Source organism: Rhea pennata, chromosome 10 (assembly GCF_028389875.1).
Source record: "Rhea pennata isolate bPtePen1 chromosome 10, bPtePen1.pri, whole genome shotgun sequence".
NCBI classification, from domain to species: Eukaryota; Metazoa; Chordata; class Aves; order Rheiformes; family Rheidae; genus Rhea; species Rhea pennata.
Window position 1 is genome coordinate 186,244 of NC_084672.1, and position 22,692 is coordinate 208,935.

The 22,692-nt window shown below is 40.2% G+C and overlaps 1 protein-coding gene across 8 annotated transcripts in view; it reads right to left on the reverse strand.

The window, feature by feature from the left end:
• The window catches only part of TP53BP1 (tumor protein p53 binding protein 1), a 33,476-nt gene that overhangs the window by 4,266 nt on the left and 6,518 nt on the right, over positions 1-22,692 (reverse strand). The window contains exons 10-24 of one of the 8 annotated variants that reach the window (XM_062583944.1): positions 21,589-21,803; positions 19,305-20,559; positions 12,237-12,356; positions 11,425-11,661; positions 10,820-10,877; positions 9,469-9,561; positions 7,955-8,465; positions 6,530-6,682; positions 5,664-5,953; positions 5,158-5,334; positions 4,519-4,940; positions 4,196-4,387; positions 1,423-1,626; positions 659-871; positions 5-99 (exon numbers count right to left, since the gene is read on the reverse strand). In XM_062583944.1, coding sequence (XP_062439928.1) covers positions 5-99; positions 659-871; positions 1,423-1,626; positions 4,196-4,387; positions 4,519-4,940; positions 5,158-5,334; positions 5,664-5,953; positions 6,530-6,682; positions 7,955-8,465; positions 9,469-9,561; positions 10,820-10,877; positions 11,425-11,661; positions 12,237-12,356; positions 19,305-20,559; positions 21,589-21,803 — 4,235 coding nt within the window. Of the gene's footprint in view, positions 1-4; positions 100-658; positions 872-1,422; positions 1,627-4,195; positions 4,388-4,518; positions 4,941-5,157; positions 5,335-5,663; positions 5,954-6,529; positions 6,683-7,954; positions 8,466-9,468; positions 9,562-10,819; positions 10,878-11,424; positions 11,662-12,236; positions 12,357-16,909; positions 16,996-19,290; positions 20,560-21,588; positions 21,807-22,692 lie in introns of those variants that run through there. The other 7 variants (XM_062583946.1, XM_062583945.1, XM_062583943.1 and 4 more) reach the window with 7 other exon arrangements.

Below are 22,692 nucleotides of genomic sequence, written 5' to 3' on the forward strand. Positions count from 1 at the left end.
TTACCTGTGTTTCATTGAAGTCTTCCAGGATATAGCCAGCTCCTGCTCGCAGTTGCTGTGCTATGTAATGTTTGTTGTATGGAGTCATCTCTAAAAATTCTAGAGCAGAAATAGAAAGTTAAGTCTGTGGTTGTAAGATGCTCATACCCATACCAAGACGGACTCCAGCCTTTTCATCTTGATGAAACCCTCAGGAGAATCCAGAAAAGGCAGCAGCAAGGGGAGCACAACACCGGCCAAGCTAGCCAAGTGAATGTGTTGTGGCTTTTATCATGCTGCAGTTCATTGCATGAAACACCATCGTAGCAAAATCAAACTAGAACTACCTATCCATTTTAAGTCCTGTGGTTCTTAGCTCTTAGCATTATCTTGTATCTCTGATAACCTTCCTTCTCATATTATACTACTCCAAGTCTTCTTATCTCACTAATTTTCACTTTTTTTTTTTTTTAACTTCCTGAACAGCCCTGTGATCATCATCAATGCTTGCTACATTTTAATCTGAGTTTTAGTTCCTTTCTTCAAAGTGCCTAATATATCTTGGACTAAGCAGCATGAAAAACCAGCACTCACAGAAATGCCTGATCAGACAGAATCCAGCCTTTTTCCTAAAGCCACATGGTTCCACTTCGAAATGCAATGGGGAGACTGATCTCACCTTCTTCCTCTTCACTACTCCCTGCAGGACCATCTGATGGCTTCTGGCGATCAACCAATTTGTCGCTCGGTGTTGCCATGGTGAGAAGAAAGGCATAGCCCAAAAAGAGGGTCTTGTTGTGAGGCAATGGGCCATGATGGTCCTCCAGTACTGGAGGATCTATAGCATCTACACTTTCACAGGTGCTCACAAACTCTGCTGCTCTCACAGCTACTGTGGAGAGAGAGAGAAAAGGACCATGAGTCCCAAAAGCCAGGCTCAACAGAAAGACCCTGGGAAAAATTAGATTATGTTCAATTTTGGTTATTTCACTAGCAGAAACAGAGAGAGACAAAATCAAGTCAGCCTTAAGCTAGGTCAGGTGGGGATCTTTTACCCTTATGGTTGTAAAGAATCTTCAAATCATAGTCTGAATGACTAACGGGACAGTGTTTGCCAGGCCCTTCCGACCAGTAAATGTTAGAAGTCTGACTAAACAGATAAACAAGGAGAGAGGCAAATCACACATCAAAGTCAGAACAATGTGTCGCAAAGCACACTTCCAAAAGACAAAACTGAGAACACTGCAGATTAATATTCAAACTACGATAAAAGTAACTCTGGTTGTTGAATGCATCCAAGGAGAATCAGTCTCAAACCCTGCCAAGCAAAGAGGTAATCTCACCTGCTTTTTGCTTATGGTAAGTGGAAAGATCAATTACAGAAATATCAGGGAGGAAATAAAGGCTGATGGCAAGTTTAAAAGCAGAAAACGAGGTTCTCACCAGGCTTTACTATTGCTGACTTGCGCCCACGTTTAGCTGGGGATCTCTCATCTTCAGAAGCAACAAGTTTCCTCTTCCCAGATAGCATTCCCAGTGGGATGCGCGGACTCTCCAGTCCTTTACGAGTAGGAGTTGTGCTAATGCTGGAAGTGCTGGGAGACCCAAGGTTACTACGTCGCTTCCGCTTCCCCTCCACGAGGTTATCTATAACACAGTATGTCAGAGACTAGTCACCAGCTGTCACATAACTCCATAATCTTTCATGCTACATATCAGTCCAGAGATGGACAAATTTAAAAAGTACCTAGAAGGTATGTACTATCACCCTCTGACAGAAAAGAGCAAAAAAACTCTTGCATGGACATCCTTCTTCTCAGGTTCCATGTCTTACCAGTCTCTCTTCCTCCCAATACTGCCAAACAGTCAGTCAGTATCACAGCAGCCACCAACCAACTGTAAGCGAGCACAGCAACCACCATCTTGGAAGTACACCACTCTCAGTCATCTATCTGCAAGCATCTGTGTTCCCTCTTAAAGAAAATACCCACACTTCTTACTCATAGTTTCACTTAAAAAGCAGCCATACACAGCACGTGGCCTATGACACAATTTGCTTGACTTACACGGCCAGCCATTTGATAGAGACACAAGCAAACATCTACACATCGGTTGCTCCAAGAAAACTATCAACATAAGTATTTTCATTAGCAGCAAACCCAACGCAGTTCAATTATTTAACGAACAAGGACTAAACTGAATAATGTTGACTTCAAGGTAAGAGCTTGAATGTGGGAAAGAATTACAGTGCAACCAACATCCTAAAACTTGCTTCTGTGGCTTTCACTCTTAGTGAGGCACCTGCCTGTGGCTCCTCAAGCTCAGCAACTCTCTGTATAGAGGCTGAATGAGTGACATTATATGAATTTGTGAGTGAGAACACAGGAAAAGTTAAGTTGAAACAGGAAGTCAAGAAAGTCTAGGTGATATTTTAGAAAGCCAAAGCTGACTCTGCTGTGATGTCACAGAAATCAGGCCAGGAAAACTTAGCTACAAGAAGTTTGGCTAACCTGCTGTATCAGTAGACCGATATGTAGAAAATACTTCATTATCCAGAATGATTGTTAATGTCACTTCTTTTTTCCTGCTTTTGTTCCTGTCTTGATTTGCTCCTGTTTGAGCAAATCTTTGACTTCCTTTAACACTCTAGATTTCTTTCAGCCCAGTCACATTAATGTGACAGAACAATTTCAATCTAAACTGCTAAGAGATGTGCTAAGAGAGGTGTGAAGTTGAGAAATGTGGGAGTAGGGGAAGAAGATGGAGGAATAGAAGACTTGAATTGGAAAGGGGATTTAGAGTCGAAGAAAACAGGGACTAGAACTGTGCTTAAAGTAACTACAAAGCTGTGGTGGTTATACATGGAGAGGAATTTGAGGCTAAGGACACTTCAGTATTATCAGACACCAAGAACTGCAGGATCAAAGTATTTGTCACAAAATAACCCATAACAGTGCATGAAGGCACTGGTGCCAGCACTTGGGAAGAAGTACCCGTTGACCACCCCCTACTGGCGGTGGTGGATATTAGCCAGTCAAAATTTCAGCTCCAATGCAATCCAGGATCCTTCACACAGACTGTAGATAGAAGAAAGGCCCAGTCTGTCTTCAGGGACACATTATTATTGCGTTTGACAGTATTCTAGTAACACATACAAATGACAACATGTAGTTTTCAGTCAAAAGCTGATTCAGCAGTTGCACTGCTCAGTGCACTAGAGTGCCCTAAAGACTTAATGAAACAAAGTTTGTATGTCACAACGTATGGCACATGGATTACCACACACACCAAAAGATTTTAAGGATCTGCAGAAGAGGTAAGCAGGAAAAGGGCCAGGCCCTGAAATAAACAATCACATTAAGCTTTCCTGTGGGAAGGCAACACAGGCAGTATAACCCCGGAAAGAACCAGCAGTGAAGAAGAAACAACCTCAAGTATAATGCAAAGGCACAACTCATGGCTTAAATCTAGAGGAAGAGCCTGAAGACTGTATGATAAGTTTGAAGAAGAAAGAGTAAAACCCCAAGTAAGGTGGTAAGGTTGCATGTGAAAACTAAGTCAACACCACAAGCTAGCCAACACCATTAACTCTCTGGGCAAGACAAACAATAAGGAAAGGATCTCAAAGATCTCATTATGAAGTCTAGACTACACAGCACATTAGATTTTGTTTTGCTCTCAATTTTGTATTTATACTCACCTGAGTTTTTCCCTTAAAATTTATTTTATTTTATTTTATTTTAGAGCACAGAAGAGTCCAACTAAGGCTTAGCTCAGCTGGTTAGAGTGTGGGAGTGTGGTGCTGCTAATGCCAAGGTCGCGAGTTCAATCCCCGTACGGGCCACGCTGAGGGTTGGACTAGATGATCTCCAGAGGTCCCTTCCAACCTTACCCTTATGATTAGAATCATAGAATTCTATGATTCTAATGAGCCATAGCCAGAGGAACTAGGTTTCCCTGTGCTCTCTGTTCAATCTCCCCCAGTAACCTCAGAAAAGCTGTGGTCTGAGGCAGTGTGCAGAGCTAGATGGACCTTTGATCTGGCTCAGCTCAATTCTTAAGTAGTTCCCACTCAACTCTGAAAGCATTACTGAACACCCAGAAAGATCTAGATATGAATAATTCAGACCAGGAAACAGAAATATCTCAGAGGCATAAGATGCAGAACGGGAGGTCTTCAAATCACATACAGGAGCTCACTGCAGTCTCCCCTTACCGAGGCTGATGTCAGCTGCCTTGGTCAGGGGGGTGACAGGTTCATAAGGACCTAGCCCAAACTGCTCCCGGAGCTTATTTCCTTGTTCCAGAGACAGGATAACAGCCATCCTCTTGTACCACTTCCTCTGGCCTTCCTTTTCAATGCAATAATACAGCTCACCAGATTCCTTCCGATGTCCTTTCACTACACCTGACAAGACAGCAAATGACAGTTGTTAACCAACTGTATCCAGGCTTCTCATCCTCCTGGACAAGCACGCATCTCCCATTAGATCCAGCAGCTTAGAGATGCCAAGGATTGAGCTTCAGTACTGCTCTTACCTGCACTGAAGTACTCATCCTCTGAAAGTGCAGTCACCTCAGTCTCCAGTGGGATAGGGTCACAGAGTAAAATATCTTTTCCTAGCACATCACATTCATACCCATCATCAAAGAGCAGCTTGTACTTTCCTGCCCCAACATCTTGGGTAATCATCCCAGAATAGAAGTAACCATTTGAGGACCACTTTGCTACAACCCTGAGGCCCACAAAGCTGCTTCCAGAGGATGAGTCTGTGCAGTCTGAAGGACCAGCCAGCACTTGTAATGGAATTTCTGGAGAGTCACTTCGACGTAAGGCACAAAAGCCAGCAGTGTCAGATTTCTCCCCTCCATCTGGCAGGCGAACTGTACGAATAAACGATTTCTCCTCAGGTGATGCTGTAGTAGAGAGATCCTCCACACCAGGCAATCCAGTTAAATCTCTGTAGGAAAGAGAAAAGTAGCCCCAGAAAGATCAAGAAAAGCAGCTACTAGGCATAGAACATCTGGGTGAGATGTGTGCAGCTGCTATATGCTACTTCTGAAAACTAGCTCTTGAAATACTCTGTACTCCTTTTTTTCCTGTCACATTAAGACAACAGCTCCCTATTCTCTTCCTTGACAATACAGTTTAGATTACAGTCTCCTTTTTTGGGGTACCTTGTTCCAGTTGCTCGAGATGGTGGACGGCCTCTTCTTCCTCGCCCACGAGGTGTCACAGGTGCTCTTCCACCCTGACGAGCGCCAAGCATAGAGTCCTCATCTTCCTCACAAGGAAGTGCTCCCATCTGGCTTACCCTGAGAGGAGATGCTGGCTGACCAGCTCCTTTCCTAGGACTAGAGAATTAATTAGTTCAGTTAATTGTTTGAAAAAGAGCTGCCAGCTCGTTAGATCCCCACAGTTTTAATTGCAGTTTGACAACTGGACAAAAAATTTGCCTCATCACGGCTAAATTGTCAAGAACTTAAGAGAAGCAATGCATCACAAGGAAACAACCCTACCCCTTCAGGAAGAAGAGACAAGAAAACAAAGACTATTTCCTCATTTCTTCATATCAAGCCAAAAAATTCTTGGTTTAAGGTCTACCCTGCTTCACATTCAACCCAAGTCAGCTGTTCACTTCTACAAAATATCTACTCTTCTTTTCCCAAAGCTCTGCTGGTACCTTAGTTTTCCTAAGATGCCTCTGCCCATGGGTAAAGCAAACTCTCCAGTTTCCATCCCGCATGCTTTCCCTTTAATAATTCCAGTTCCTCGCACTGAGCTGCTGCTGCTGTGTGTGGCAGAGTGACCACTACTTGCTCCACTGGATGTACGGTGGAGGCTTGAAGCCTTGGATGAGAAGGAGCTGACATCACCAAGATCCCCTGATGTCAGTGATGAGCCCACTGCAGTTCTAGAGGAGGATGTGTCAGTCTCGCACTCCTGGCACTCCACTACAGGCTCCTCAGTCTCCTAATGAGAAAAGAGAGGGACAAATGGTTGCTAGATGGAGGCACTATAATCACCATGCAACAAAATGGAGAAGTTGAAACCACATTCATGAAATAGAAGATAATCACCCAGAGAGTGTCTAGGCTGATCAAACGTAGAGAGGGCATTCTCAGTGCCACAGAGTTGTGGAACAGGCTAGGAGGCAAAATTACCTTACATAGCTTGATTAAAAAGGTGGAAGTGATTTTTGCTGACCAAACGGAATTTCTGCTATTTCTGAAATCTCTTTTCTGACAACCTCCCCAAGAATTTTAAAATAACTAGAAGAGGATAAAGTCTTCTTCAAGAAGAAAAAAAGACAACAGAATGTCTTCTGAATACAGTAACAAGTAAACAAGAAATACATCAGCAACATATACATAGCTTTCAACATGCACTACACACTCTACATGTTCACTGATGGAGAAGTTACCCCCTCAGCAGGTTGACTTGTTCACTCAATTCTTGTTTTCTGCAGCCACAACACATTCTCATTTGAATTCATTTTGTTTTTCAGCTAATATATCTTTACATTTAGCCCTGGGAACAAGAACCTACCTCAACTACCTTTCGTTCAACCTCTGCACCATTTATGTAGTAAACGTCTGTGATGACGCGCGTAACAACAGTGCGTACTTCTCGAATAGTTCGTATGTGGCGATGTTGAACTCGGCCTCTGGGTGGATGAAGAAGGTTAAATTCCTCCTCTCCCTGTAACAACAGGATAAATCAAGAACAGACCATAAACAAAAGCAAAATTTCCTCTGGGTAGAGATACCTTTGCAACACAGTTTTTTTCCATGATGTATTATCAAGAGATAGCTACATTCAAACAGGATCTGCCTGGTAGTCCAGTTCTCATACGACAATTTCTTTTAGTTTCTCACATATAAAATGTTACCATTCCTAAACTCCAATTACTTTTGGAAAAATTGTGCAGAAACACCTACACTGGATGTCAAAGGAAACAGATTTAAGTCAGCAAGCACTAGATACTAGATACAAACAGTTCAAACGGTACTGCTAAAGTACTGCGGCAAAGAACCTTTCAGCATCTGCATTTTGTTGCACATTAAAAGCAACAAAATGAAAGACCCTGAATGGGGGAAAAACTGTTTAAAGTTTACCAGACAACACATTTTGATGACTACCTTGGGGAGGAGGGGAGAAAACGAGGTTGGAAGAGGGGAGAAAAAAAATCTCAATTGTCTAAGGAGGAAACAGCAAAGTTGCTTAGTATGGCTTCTGATACTGCTTTCACTCAGTAGACCCTCAGACATATCACACCACTGTTGCAGTGTACATCAGCTGCCCTGCTAATCTCAAATTTTCCAAAGAATGCACTATTCCTAATTCAAGTTTAAAAACAACTATTTTTCTTGTCCTTATGGTTACATGGAAATATGCAAATTGCAACTTTGAAGCAGTGATTTTTCTCAAGCATGCAAACTTTCTGACATATTAACTTGAAGTTATTCTCCTTGTTAGAATGCTCTGTATTTTTTTCAAGATGACAATTTATTATGGACACTTTCAAGTGATTTCTCTGGAAGAGCTCTTCCCTAGTGTGTTTATTCATCAGATGGAGTGACAGAATAAGGTGCCAAAAGTTGGTTGGTGCAAAGTAAGAGACATCAAATCCTTCATTCAAAATCTCCTGCAACTTCTACCTCCATTCAACAGAAGGTGACTTTTTTTAAAAAAAATTCATAGCTTTAACCATATCTGGACCTCCCCCCAAAAAAATCACCTACCACGTTTCTCCAGAAAACAAATACAGAGACTTTTACCTCCCAAACTCACTATCTTAGCATTTGTGTAAAGTTCACACAGAAAAGCTTGTGACACTAACATTTTTAAGTGGCATTGTTGCTTTTTGTTTTTTTCTTGTCAGAAAAAAACAACCCAAAGTGATTTACTGACTGAAGGAATATTCAACTGGTCTAAAGCAGTAAAATTAAACACAAGCAGCCTTCATCCCACCTGACTGTGCAGAGAGTCTGTGTCCTCTCCAGAGGCATTCACGAGCTTTTCCCCATTCTCCTCAGTTTGGATGCTTGCATCTTGTCGGTCAGGTCTTTGTCCAGACATACTAGTTCCCACTTCCACCTGACCATAAAGCTCTTGTGCTGTTTGTGTGGCTGTTGTAACAGTTGTCGGGGCAAAAATACAATCTGCTGCAGTTTGAATCCCTTTATTATTGGTGTTTGCCCACTTCTCTTGGCCTTCGGCCCTCTCTTCAGTTGTCACAGCCTTACTTGATTTCTTTGGCATTCTTTCCCCTTCTTCGGTCTGACTCCTTATAGTGCCAGTCTCCACAAATTCAACTTCCTCTGCATGAGAAGACTGTTGATTGCAGTCCTGCTGCAACCGCTGAGGAACTTGGACCTGTCCAGCACTGTCCTCTGCCTTGTGCTGCTGGCATTGCCAGTCACCAGGATTTTTACACAGTTCCTTATCTTCTTGTGTGCCAGGAAAACTGAACAGATTCCCCCTGCAAATCAGTTACATACAGATCAACATTAATGATCAAAAAGGGAAGAATTCCAATATTCTGCCACTCAAGTGAAAACATTTTTTTAAAAAATGGCAGTCATTCAAATGCTTTGTAGAACTGTACTGAACTCACTTGGTGAGCTTTCAAAGTATAAAATAAACTTTTGACATCTCTCAACTGATTCAGCCGCCTGCAAGGAGAATGGCTGACACCTATACAGAACTAGGAATTCTAAAGCTTTTGCAAACATTATTAAAGCAACCCAAGCTCCACATATCAGGCACCAACTACGCAAAATGCTTCTGGAAGTCGTGCCATCCTTGAAGCTGCTACAGTCTGCTCCACCATTCCATTGGCTTGAAGCAATGATAACCAGACCTGGGGAAAAAAGGCAGGAGCATAAACATGAATGCCACCTCATGTTTTCACTAGAATTTCTCTGCCCAGTCACAGCATTATCAGATATTACACGGGATCATATAATGAGCCTTACTAAGAAGCATCCATTTGGCTTCCCTCACGTACTTAAGAGACTTGGACGAGTCTGAAGATTCCTGCACCTAATACTCCAGCCAGCAACCTTATCCCCATCAGCTATGCAACAGTACAGTCCTTTTAAAAGCAACCATACACAGTGAAAACAGACAGACTTGGAGAAGAGACAACAGCAGAAATAGCAACAAGTAGAACAAGTCAGAAGATCTGGGGACAGGAGCAAGAGAAGGCATGGAAGGAGCTCTATATATGCTGTCAAGCTCTTTCAAGACCCAGATTTCACCTAAGCACGTTAACTAGCTGCAGTCATGTCACCTCTCAGTCAAAAAGATGAGTCTGATTACCATATGAGGTAAACATACAGCACTTATTCTACTTACCGTATTGTCTCCAACCTTCTAAGTCACTGAAATGCTGTGACCTAGCAGAGCTTCTTTGACATAGGAAATGCACATGTGCATTTAAGTCCTATCAGGACTGGCAGGCAAAGATTAAGAGTAGTTACCTAAATGGAGAAGTGGAAAGACCATGGCCTCTGGCCTCATCCTCTCGTCGAACTTCACAAACACGATTAAACACAGATGATGACTTCTGGGAGCTAGTAGTGCAGATTAAGAAAGCAAACAAACAAAAACCACACAAATCAGGGAAGAGAAAAATTCCTTGACAGAAAAATAAAATTCTCTAGCCACTTGGAAAAAAAGAAATCCAACTGGTACTAAAATTGAGTTTGGTGACCTATACAGCCACGGAATAAAGACTGAGATGGTCAGTCTCAAAGGTCAAGAAACAATTTGCAATTACATAAGCATTTCTGTCATTTCTTCAGAAACCCTCACAGCCAAAAGCAACTGAGCAATTCCAGGAAATGTAGGGTGGAAAATGTCAGCATTTTCATAAATTTCACCAATCACTACCTTTCATAACCATCAGGAAACACCATTAAATCATTTATGGCTTGTCAGGATCCTCATGACACTGCAAAAATATTGTGAATGACAGCTATAAAGCAGACCCCGAGAGATCAAATTCAACCTGCACCTACAAAGGCCATCCATTTTCAACAGTGAGGCATGATTACCACCCAGCATGCAATCCTGTGACAAAAGATATTGAGTTTATTTCAGAATGTTATCATTGCTTCAAACCATTATATTTCAGTCAGATGACTATAGGTCCCTATCTTCTGACTCAAATTATTAGTACTTACAAACCATATTTCTCAAAACCAGCAGTTTTCTGCACTGTATTTGCACAATGCCTTGCAATCAGCCTGTCCCCAAAACCTTATTTCTTAAGTGCAATGTAACAGATACAAAAATACACATGAAAAGAACAAGGGAAACACTTAAATGTTGGTCAATACGTTAACCGTGATTTCAGTATACCACTGACTTGGTTAGTTATGTTTCTATCAGCCTCACATCAGAAAGAATATTTTCTTTCAAAACCCTCCTCAACAGTTGAGATTCTTTCCATAATATTGTGCAGCACAGAAAGAAAGAAAAAAAACCACTTATTTGAAATTTAAGGTGCGTAGTGTGGATTGCATTTTGGACCGAATGAGACATGACTTTCTGCTTTGACTATAGATCAAAAGGGGCAAAATAAAGGTGTTAGTAGGAAGGCACAAAGTCTATAGCAGAACAGCATGCGTGGCACTAACCTCATATCCATGCCCATGTATACAAAACACACTGCAAGAGCTAAGGAGTGAATGCCATGGCTACTGTTAAAAGAGCTCCCTGCTTACATGTCTCGTTTTATTTTTTTCCCCTGCTGTTGGTAATGAGCAGAGAAAGATCTACAAAGACCTTTGTATTCAACCTTTCTGCATAGCAACAAGCCTCAGTTACCTGGCAACAGCCCCAGCAACAGCAGAGGACCCACTTTTCCTTTCACTGGCTGTAGGCTCTGAAACAAGAGGGGGAAGGGAGGAAGAATTCAGTGTCACCCCTGAACAGCCTCCTCTTCCCATTTTCAGACCCCCCATGTACTTCCAGCAACTAGAGAGGCTGACTGTCATGGGAAGAAAGGTATCTACGCTTCCCCTCCCAACTTCTCATCATTGTCCTGGGCTTGTACAAGTTTTAGAATACTACACTGAATGTTACTCTTCACTATCAAAACTTTTTTTCTCCAGATTATATTTTTCATGTCTTTTCCCTCCTCAATATAGACAAACTCAGTTCCTGTCCAGGAATGCTGCCAGCCACTGTACATCATAATCTTTCGTCTACTGGAAATACCTTTCCTCACAATAGAGGCCTCCTCCCACTCCATGCTTGCTTAGAGCATTGCAGAAACAGAGAAACAAACTTAAGTGACACTGCCCAGAAAGAAAAACGAGAAAGATTTCAGAAGCTGATTCTGAGACAGTCTCAGGGAATGCCACTGAACGATTTTCAGTCACGGCTGAGATATGGCAAAATGTCTATGTTCCCAGGTTCCATTCTCTTACTTTCCAAGCTGAATGGCAGGGACTCCTCACTCTCATCATTCAAAGGGGTTATAAGGTTCATTCGCAGAGAGAGTTTCCCATCAGCATCAGGAGCTACATCGGAATCTCCTTTCTCGCACACTTCCAACACATCTGCTGATACTATTGCACTTTCTACTGTGACACTGTTGGTCCCCATTGTGCCCTCTGCTGTTACATCACTAGTTGCTATAGTGCTGTCTGGACAACTATCATCCACTGAAAACAGAAAAAAGTAAAAATGAGAGTAGCTGTTGTAGCCCACCACACCAGGGTTCAGGTCCCAATTGTGTTTTGAAGATGCTTCACTGTATGCATTACTAGCAATGGTGCAGTAGTGGATATCATTTTTAGCTTGTAACCAGCATATATTACTATTACTAAAGCAAAAATATACAGCTTCTTTTATTCAGCAAGCCCAGACTGCTGTTCTGGGAACCTGACAAGGTCCTGCAAAAAGATAATGAGTACTGGAAACAATCATCTTTTAATTTAAAACTCTTTCTTTTCACTAATCACAGAGGTCTTTTGCATTGTTTAATAGAGGTGTATTTGGGAGTGCAATGAGTTCAAGGGAGACATGTTCCATACTATCCTATTACTCAGGGAGCAAACCCCTTCACTAGACAACAAGGAGTGAACATGAAGAGGAAACAGTGGAAAATGACAACCCCCTTCTCAAAGGACAGCAATGTTTTCTGCCTAGCTAGGTTTAAGTTATCCTCCTGCATCAAGAATCAAAAGTTTCCAAACAGGCTTCCACTGCAGAACAGGGCCATTTAGGTCAAACTCACCAATTGGTGTGCTGTGTCTTCTGGGGCCCATTTTAAGCTGGCCAATAAGAGGTGGTGTTATGCTCATCAAGGGCTGAATGACATCACCCTCCTTTGGCAAAGTAAAATGAAACGGGGTTCCTAAAAGACAGGGAGAGCCAGGATTAGTAATCTGATGGGAGCCCCCTCCACAAATACCAAAAACACAGGGCTCACTGGAAATGGTGAGAAACATAACCCCAGTGCTGCACTACAGTAGAACCAGAAGAGCTACTAGTCTCAGGATGGCTTCTCTAACTGATCTTGCTCACATTTTTGTGACGTGCATCGTAAATTATCTCAGGAACTCTCTTAGTGAAATTCAGGCTGTGGTCAACTTGATGCAGTTGTCCCCAGGTGCTAAATAAATTAAGGCTAAATGTCCTGACATGGATAAGTCCCACTTCCCTTTTTGCACACAACTCTGATGCTTCTAGGATACGACCACTACAACAATGGCCAGTCTGCAGCTCTCAAGCAGTTCAAGTGCAGCTCCCTCTACTCCACCTCTTCTCCCTATCCATTCCCTCTACTAGAGGTGTGCCACATGTAACTGGGGCTCTTGTAACACAACACATACAGAGTTTCCCAAACAAAACAAGAATTGTAAAACTGCCTTCCCAAGTAAACAAAGTTTAGAGAGAGCTATGGCTCCACAAACTGTGTCAAAAGTACTGTGGTTTGCACGGATTTCAGTGGTGAAAACACAGGCCCTAAAAAGGGAGCTCTGAACAACTTAATGTTCAGAGGTAATCTCAAAAGCAAAACAAATATTAATAATTATCAGGAAAGTAAAACAAAACCTGAGTTTTGAATACAGAGTACACTTCTTCTCAGAAGACACAAAGAATATTAGAGTCTCAAGGGAAGGACGAACAGAATGATTGCAGCTATGGAACACACTCTGCACAAGGAACAATTAATAAAGCCTAGACTCTTCGGCTCAAAAAAAAATAAAGTGACTGAGAGGAGATATAACAGAAGCCTGTAACATAGGAGCACCATGAAGAGGAGTTATGGCCAATTACCTTTTCACTGAGTTCCACTGTCAGAATTAGGAGGCATCAAATAAAACACCTCAAGACAAGTTCAGATCAAAAGAAGATAATACATCTACAAGCAACACACAACGAAACTAGAATTCTTTGCCCTAGGATGATGCAAATGCTAGAAGTTAATACAGCTGCAAGAGGAAACTGAATAGATTAATTGTTAAGAAATCATTTACTGTAAACTAAAAAGGTACTTGGGAAAAAGTTGATTATGTGCTTGCCTATTCTTACGCTATTCTTAAGCTTCTGCTTTCGACTATGCTGAGGAAATTGGGATGCGATAGATCTTTAGTCTGTCCCAACATGGCTACTCTTAAGTTCAGAACAGTCATTCTAACAACAGCATTAACAGGTAATCAAATTTGTGCTGACAAAAGTAAACTCAGAAAATGTTCCCTCTGTTTTTAAGACTCTTTACAGTTAATACAAACTGTCAAAATGCCTTAAGTCCAAACACAGTAAAACTCACAGCAAGTAATGGAGAAAGGTTGCACAACCTTCTGCTGCACTTGACATCTTACCTGAGACAAAGCTACTGGATATGAACACAGAAATAGACTAATTATTTTCTCAACAAGACACCTTCATATTGCCAGAAGCTATTTCTCTGGCTGAAGCAAAACATTTCATAGTTTTGCAAAATGGGATAAATAAGAGAAACAGCTGTTTCTCTCATGTGGAAGCTGCAAGACAAATAGAGACTCTACTTAGACCAAGAATCTAAAATTTGAAAGATTCTGAAGTTCAATGAAACATTCAGAAAAAGAAAAATGTACATCAGTATTGGTTAGCTCAAACAGCACCAACATTATTTCCTAATTGCCAGTGGAAGGAAGGAGCTTGTGAACCTCTGACAGAAAATAACTGCTCCTTAAGAAAGAAAGGCCAGTAGTAGTCAACTTTCTGTATTACTCTCACAAAAAAAAAAAAAAAAAAAAAAAAAAAAAAAAAAAAAAGCCTGAGCTCAGAGACAGTTTTGCTATGGACCTCCGACCACAAATCCACCCTGACTCCATCAGAGACCCTTCATGCTGATTAAGATATTTATAAGAGACTATCAAGAAAGTCCAGATGGTGGCTGGTTACCAGTGGCATTTCTCAGGGGCTGATATTGGGGAAAATACTGCTTAATATCTTCATTCATGACCTGAATGATAATATAGAATGCAACCTCAGCAAGTTCATGGATGATACCAATTTAGGAGAAGCAATCCATATGCTGGAGAGTAAAAATGCTATTCTGACTGATTTCAACAAACTAAATAAATGGTCTGATGGAAACCTCATAAAGTTCAAAGGCAAATATAAAACTCAGTATAAGATAGATGCTGACATAATGAACTGAGTCCAGCGGAGAGCTGTCAGAATAATTACGGGTCTGAAGCACACAGTGTATAAGTAGTGGCTAATATGTTCCATCTTCAAATGAGAAATTAAGTAAGTGGAAGTATCAGGAGGGTACAGAGAAGAACCAGACTTTCCTCAGAGATGTGCAGTGATAAGGTGAAAAGCAACAGATGGAAAATTCATATAAAATTCCAATTAAATGCTAAGGAAAAAAAAACTTGTGTAATCTCCATCTTTGGAGATACGTAAAACTTGACTGGATAAAGCCCTGACCAATCTTCTAAGTTGGTTTTGCTTTGAACAGAGAGCTGGGCCCAAATGACCTACAGAGTTTCCCTCCAATCTGAATTATTCCACAATTCTATGATTCCAAGAACTATCCAAGAACTAAAACATTTTAGAAGAGAAGAGCAAAAAATACACTTGTTTTGTCCATCTACTGTGCGGAATGAATTCACCATGGGATAATATAGTTTTGAGATCTGAACACTTCAAGTCCACTGCGCTAAGTATCACTGGCAAGGGTACATATATAATTCATTTATCTCAACTGAATAGTCATACTTTCCTTCTGAAATGCTGGGTGGTTGGTTGGGGATTTTTCTTTTTTTCTTTTTAAGATTTAAGAAGTTTTAACTAAAACTAACACTAAGTCAAAATGAAAACTTAACAAATTCCTTTTCAGTATCATGGCTGGCAAAATGGAACCAGAACATAACAATTACTTGCTATTTTAAACTGTCAAATGTGAACAAAAGGAACAAAACTGCATCCATGATCCTGAAATACACTGGTATGCAAACAGTCTCCAGTCCCCACTTTCTAATCACAGAGTAGATAGGAACTACAAAACAGCTAGCATTATGCAATGGATGTCCCTAATACATTTCATGCAATGTAAAATGTACTTGGGTAAAATGTATCCCAAAAGAATGACTATTTCATAAACAGATGCTTTGCCAGGCAGTAGAAAATATAGGGTACCTGCAACAGTTCCTAAAAATTAAAGGAAAGATCATTTTGCACTCAGATACTTCAAATGGGACTTCAGCAAGGAATGGTAAGAGCAGATCTAGCAGAGGAAATAACAGAGTTTGACACTGTTTTAATGGATCTTAACAGTACCATGTATCTTGGTTAGTATCAATTCCAGAGCCTGATGAGTTTCAAGAGAACATGAAGAATTCAAATAAGAATATGCTAAAAGCTACCTTTCTGATACAATGGTGAAACTCATTTATTTGCTTTTCTTTTTTTCTTTTTCTTTCTTCTTCTTCTTTTTTTTTTTTTTTTTTTTTTTTTTTTTTTTTTTTTTTCTTAAGAGGGGAGGAGGGGAATTCAAACATGTCTGGGAGGGGGAAGGAGGAGGAGGAGGAGGAGGAGGGTGGAAGGTATCTTCCATAAAAATATACTCCTTAATTAATGCTTTAATAGTATATACTTTATCTAGTCAATTTTATTTCATTTCTGTGCAGTATCATGCTTTTTACTACATGCTACTTTCTTTCCCAATTCAACTTCACGTTAAGTAATATTTGAACTCCTGGCATTTCTGGCCAACTTAATACTTAATATCTCAACATCTAAAGAGTTTGCTTTAAGATTCAGAACTAAACTGATGGTCACTAGTTATGGGATGTGAAAAAAAAAAAAAAAAGAAAGAAAATCCCAAACATTTGACCTGTCCTGCCACATTCAGAAGAACAGGTTTAATTATTTGTATAGGTATGAATAAACACACTGGGAAAGTGGAATTTTTAAATCTAAAGCAAGGAGGAATCAGATCCACTAACGCAAGGGAATTTTTTATAAGGCTAAATCTATGCTTAGCTCAAAATGAAGACTCTATGGCCACAAGGCTCCACACTTCTTGACAATAATTTGAGCTTTGTTTGTTTTTTTTAAAAAAAAGATCATGAGGTACTGACAAAGTCTAGCTTGAAAACTGCTATTATCTTGTGCTGGAAGTCCTTCCAAAACTGATTACCTGCATAAGCATTCAAATTTCTTTTCCATACCTCACTGTAATCTAACTTCTACAGAAATCAATATTTACCTGTCATTCTTGTCTCACTAAACAAGATATCCTCATCCTGCTTTTGAATACTTCAAGTTTCCTCTCATTAGCCAGCTCCATACTATTAATATTTATGTTTCTCAAACTTGCCAGAAAATTTGGTATCAAAAACACACACAAGTACTGTACTCATACCCTTTTCATCCAAATCTCCATCTAGCACTTCAAATTCATCTCACCTACTTCTGTTCAGACATAAAGAAGAAAGCTCTTCCTCTTGCTCCTTTTTGAAATCTGCCATTTTGACCTTTCCAAACAGGATCACATGTTCCAGAAGTCAGGACGGTTCAAGGTCATAAGAACTGAAGAAAAGGGGAGGGAATCAAGTAAGAATGAGCTCAAAAGCTATCAGAAAGAAACAGCCAAAGCTGCCATAAACAGCAGTGAAGATCAGTTCATAACTGCAAAAAGTAAATAAGTAGTTCAGAAAACAGAAATAAAAATATCAGATGAGTGAGGCTGATCAGAGAAGTTCTGAAGAACTCCACAGCTCTTAAAAAATGCCAGAAGAAACAAGAGAGATGTCCCTCACTGAGAAAGAGCAGGAAATTTTTCAGGGTAGTTAGCAACTAGGAGCATGTAAAGGGAAAAATTAGACTGAGCATGAGGGTATGTTTTTAAACAGTATTTCTTACACTAATTTCTCAAATGGAAAACTAGAAAACAGGATCACTTGTACAACGCTCTACAGAATGGACTATAGGACTATGTAACAATGTTATAACCTTCAAGTGAAAAGAGAAATTCTACTTAGCCTATGACTTTTTAGATTCCACAAACCAAAATCCCAGACTGGAGATTTTGTATCTGCTAGTTGGTCCAAGAGCATCTTCCCTGCTAAACATCTCATTTAATTCTAACAGCACTGCGCAACTCTGTTGATCTTCCATATTACTCTAACTGAAGGTCCCAAATAACTCATAGTGAACAGAATACCCAGCAAATCAGTGTAATGGGTTAAATGAGCCTCTAATAGCATACTAGTCAGTTCAGAGAACATAAAGACAACAATTACTTATTGACAACTAGCGTTGCCAGACTCAACTGTCGTGTTCTCCTACTTCAGAGACAGGAAGTTGCCTACTGCCATCACAAGAAGGGGGAACACATTCAATCTATCTGCAAATACAGAACAAACTCATTGCTTTTATGAACTTAAAAAGACAAAACTTAATAGCCGGTTGAAAGAAAATTTGCACCAGGACACACTAAGATTCACTCCCTCCCTTCTGTAAAAACCATCTACGTTATCAGAACGGCCTCTCTCTCTGCCTATATTCTTATACGTATAAATTTCCACAAACGGAGGCAAGAACTATGTGGAATGTTCATAGTTAATTAATTCCTCATCTTCTGTCAAATTTCTGTTAGAAAAAAAAAATCACACATTATGCCAACTCTGCAAAACTCCAAAGTATCATTTCTAATAGAAAGATTGCTTACATCTCAGAAGTTTGTATGCTACAATACAAAGTTCTAATGAAACTTTGTTTTATGATACTTTTTCATTTGAGTTCCACATTCTATGTTTTAAAACACCACCAACTAAGAGGCAAAATCTTCACAAAATTCAGAGACAGCATCCTAGTTTTCTTATTTAACTACACAATAGCATGTTAAAAAGGATTTTAACACTGAAGTACAATCACAGTAACAATACATAGAGCTGATGCACATAGGCATAAGGCTCTAGTCAGATCAACATTTTAAGGCAGCATTGTTGGGATCATTCCTAGAGCGGTCCCATTCTTTCCTTCTATCATCACTTCTAGCCACTTATTTCTGATCCTTGGCCAGCAGAGCTACCCAGAGAGGCACGGTAAATGAGCTTGGGGAAATGATCCAGAAAGACAATCTTTTTTTTTAATTTGTTGTTGGTTAAGATTCAGCCAGAACCTTTCCTTATTTTAACTCACTGCATAAAATCTCATCCCAGCTCAAGAAAAGGGGTGTAAAAGGACAGACTGAGAAAGGGCTGGTCTGCTTCTTTCCATGTTGCCTTCTGCTTCCTAGAAAGTTTGTTGAACTTTTAAGTTCAAGTTTAAGCACGAGTGCAAAGCCATTCAATTTAAAAACAATCTCAAGATAAATTTGCTAGACAAGTGTCTGGCTCAAAGATGCTCTAAACCCCCACCAAGAAAATTCACCCTCTGAAAATACAGAAAAGAAAGAGTATGGAACCTGAAAGAGGGAAAGTAGACTACCACATACACATTGTCCTTCAAGGACACTACTGTTGTTACTTCTCACAAAAATAAGTAAATAAATAAATAAATTCTTGAGCATTGTCAAGGTCAGAATATTCTGCGTTTTTAAAGTTGCTCTGTCAGAGTCCTGCCATAAAATAGTGAGAGGGTGTTAGGAAAAAGAACTACCTATCACACTTGCCTGTTGTAGTGTTACAGAGGGGGAAAAAAAGAGTAAAAGCATAGTACACATGCAGTGCTGCTCTTATATACAGTAGTCAACATACATCCTAGATCAGTGCTTCTGAAAACATTGAGGATTGTACACTGCTGTCCTTGACATTATTCAAAATATACACCTCTGAACTACTAACCTGAATTCACTTACCACTGGAAGGACTAGGGGACTTAGCAGCTGCCTTCTCCTGTGGCTGCATCTGCTCTTCCTGCTCCAGATTCCTTGCCATAACAGTATCTTCTGTACTCTTTGACACTTGATTCTCTTGCTGAGTCACCAGCATATCAGCCCCTTCCTCCTGAAGCAGTGGCCGATTCCCTTTTACCATTATCTGGCTTAATCCTGAACCATCACAATGGTTTTTGGCACACAGTGCCACTTCTGAGGAAATGTCTGTCTTTAACTTAGGAGATAAATTGTTGTGCTGTTCCAATAACTCTCCTACAGAAGGTGGAGATAAAAGTTTACTGAACTTTGGCATGTTTTCTGAAGCAGCCCTAAAGGACAGTTTTTCCATGTTTGTCACCACTACATTGCCCGAAGTGCAACCTTTTGAAGTTTCTTTTGCCCAGTTTTCTGGTCCAGCCTTTTCTAATTCTTGAGTCTGATCTGGTAAGTTTTTGCTTTTTTTACATGAATCATCAGCAAATTCCACTTCCATACCTTCATGACACTGTATTTTCTTTTCAAGAATAAACTTCTGAGTATGTGTTATGTTGATAAGAGACTCATCTTCATTTACTTGCTTCACTTTTACCTGCAGCTTTTCTTGTTCTTCACACTGAGTCTCAGGAACTGCCTCAGGTTCAGAATTCTCTTCTAATGGATTATCCTCCAACTGTGCTTCTTTACCCGAAGTATATAACAAAATCTCAGGCTGCTCAGACAGATCTGCAGCAGCCTGACTTCCAGAATTACAGTCATGACCACTGTAAACTGTAGGGGCCAATGACCCATCACCTGCTATGCCTTCCACAACTAACTGCATTACAGGCTTTCTTGCAGCCTGAACATCCTCCTTTTTTGCTTTTTCACAGTTCTCAACAGAGAAGGCTTGGTGGTCTGCATTCAGCTTCAGTGGTACATTGTCATTCTCCATGGAACTCGGTCTCAAGTCTGAGGTCTTGCATTCAGAAACCATCTCTATCTGTGTGGTTTCACCATCTCGGTCAGTCTTCAGAGAGCCTGAACTGTCTTCTGCATTCGTGGGCTGGCTACATTCACTGACAGAAAGCATCAGCTTAGAGGAATCAGAAGGCTGTGACACAGAGTCCCCTGCAGGCATCTTTGACAAAGCACCTGTGGGTCTGGAGAGATCTCCAGGCAAGCATGAATGGGATAAAACAGCAGCTTTTTCTTCTCCCTTATGCCTCTCCTCTGGACTCGGAGTTGGAATAAAGATATCCTAAAATGAAAAAAGTGGGAAATAAGAGTTCCATGAACTACCTTCTGGGAATGTCATGTGCCCCATCAAGCAACAAGGTGTCCAGAGTAGGGCTAGTTTTAGTCATAGAACATGACATTGGATTCCAGAACACAGCAAGTTCAGCACAAAACTACTTTAAGAAAACCTTTTCCCTCATTTACATGCGTCACAACTGCCACCTTCTTGCAGAGGAAAAGTGATCATCATCCATTATTTCTTAGCATCTCTGTGGCAGAATCAGAAATGATCCTCGGTTAGCCCCTCCAAATACCAAATCGTGAAGTATGAGGCAAGTATTGCAATTCTGTTGCTGTTATCAATCAAACAACCAAGGGTTCTGTAAAGAGTCTCTGGAAGATCTATTACATTAACATGAAAGCCACTTTTAGCTAAGAGGAGGCTACTTGCTTCTACTACTGCAGTCTCCAGTAAAACCTTTCTCCTCTGCCTTGACCTTATGAAATTCATTATTTTAAGCTTTAACATCACCAGCTGGCTGTTCAATCCCTTTGAATAGTAACTACCATAATCAAGAAACAAAAGAAACAACCAATAATAAGACCACCTAACTTAACAGAAAAATGTGCTGAGTCAATTTCTTTTACTACCAAACAGTTATCACAGAGAAAGTGAAGATGATGCTAAGGTCTACCCTAGTAAAAATCTAACTTACAACATGGTTTGAGACACAGGATGCATATGTGTATCTGGAAACAACAGCCTTTCAAAAAAACAAAGAAAGAGCACAAAAAAATTCTAGTATAAATTAAAAGACAACAAATCATATATTGAATAACTCATTGTGCCCTCTTAAGTTGTTCTGCATTTTCTCTCTACGAATAAACTGCTATGCTTAGAGAAGAGTATGATCAACACATAAAAGGGACCAGTGGGAACAGGGAAGCTCACGAGAATCAGCTTAGTTGGGAAGCCCAACACAGAAGCACAGAGACCAACTTAAAACATCTTCTGCAACAGCCATACAAAAACCTCAGAAAAAATATTTACATGAACCCTCACATGAGAGAACTCTGGTTGTGATGGTATAGGTAAAGACCCAGGAATGAAGGCTGGGGCACTCAGGGATACTGGAGTTGAAGCCTGTGGCAGGACAGGAGGTTCTGGTAGGATACTTGGCATGGTGATCTCCACTAGCACATCTCCTCTCTGCTTCTCCTTTATCAAATCTCTTCCTTCTTCTGGGAGAGATATATCCATCTGTTCTTCTAGTTTGAAAGAGAAGAGAATAAACTACTGGCAGATTCCTTTGTAGTACTTAAAAGTTTCCACCATTCTATTAAAAGATCTTTGTCTTCAGTGGCTTATAAAAACTTTCTGATACTTTAACTGGTGAACCTACAATCTTCTCTCTAAGTGAATTATTTTAGAAAGAATCAACAGAAATATCTGTATCCTTAGTTTTAGGCTGGGAGAAAATGTTTTGTTAAAGAATTCCTGTAACCATTTTGCTACATAAGTTCTAGAACTTCCACAATTAGAAAAAGAGGTCTGAGATCTACTAAAAGTTTTTCTATGAGATCATTTTTTTTTCCTTTAGCTGCCTCTATTAAAACACAGTCAAATTCAGAATTAAAAAATCTCATTGACTAAACATTTGTTTTAAAGGTACCTTGCCTTTTGTGCAGTGAATGAGACAGGAATCTTGCAGAAAGGAATAGTGATTTTGTGCAATAGTAAAGGTCTGCATGGATATCTTCTCTCTGACACGAATAGCATTAGGTGCTTAGAGGAAATGCACAAGAGGCAAGGTATGGTATAGAACAAACCCTCTCTTGGCATAACCTTTCAGAATATACATATAATACATGAACTTTGTTTGTTTAACATAGTGTAAGGCATCTAAGTCAAGGCAGAGAATTGTTAACAATGCAATTTTCTGTCCCTACTATTATCCTAATAGCACATATTTAATACAAGGATCACCTCTAGCAAAAGAATGGCTTGCCTCCAAGAAAGGAGGACAATTGCAAGTATTTCTGTATCTGATACAAAGTACATCTACCACCTTTCATCCCAGGGAGACCTAGCCAACAGTACCGATTTTATTATGATAGCCAAGCAGAAAATGTCAATAGCACACCAGGATCTGAG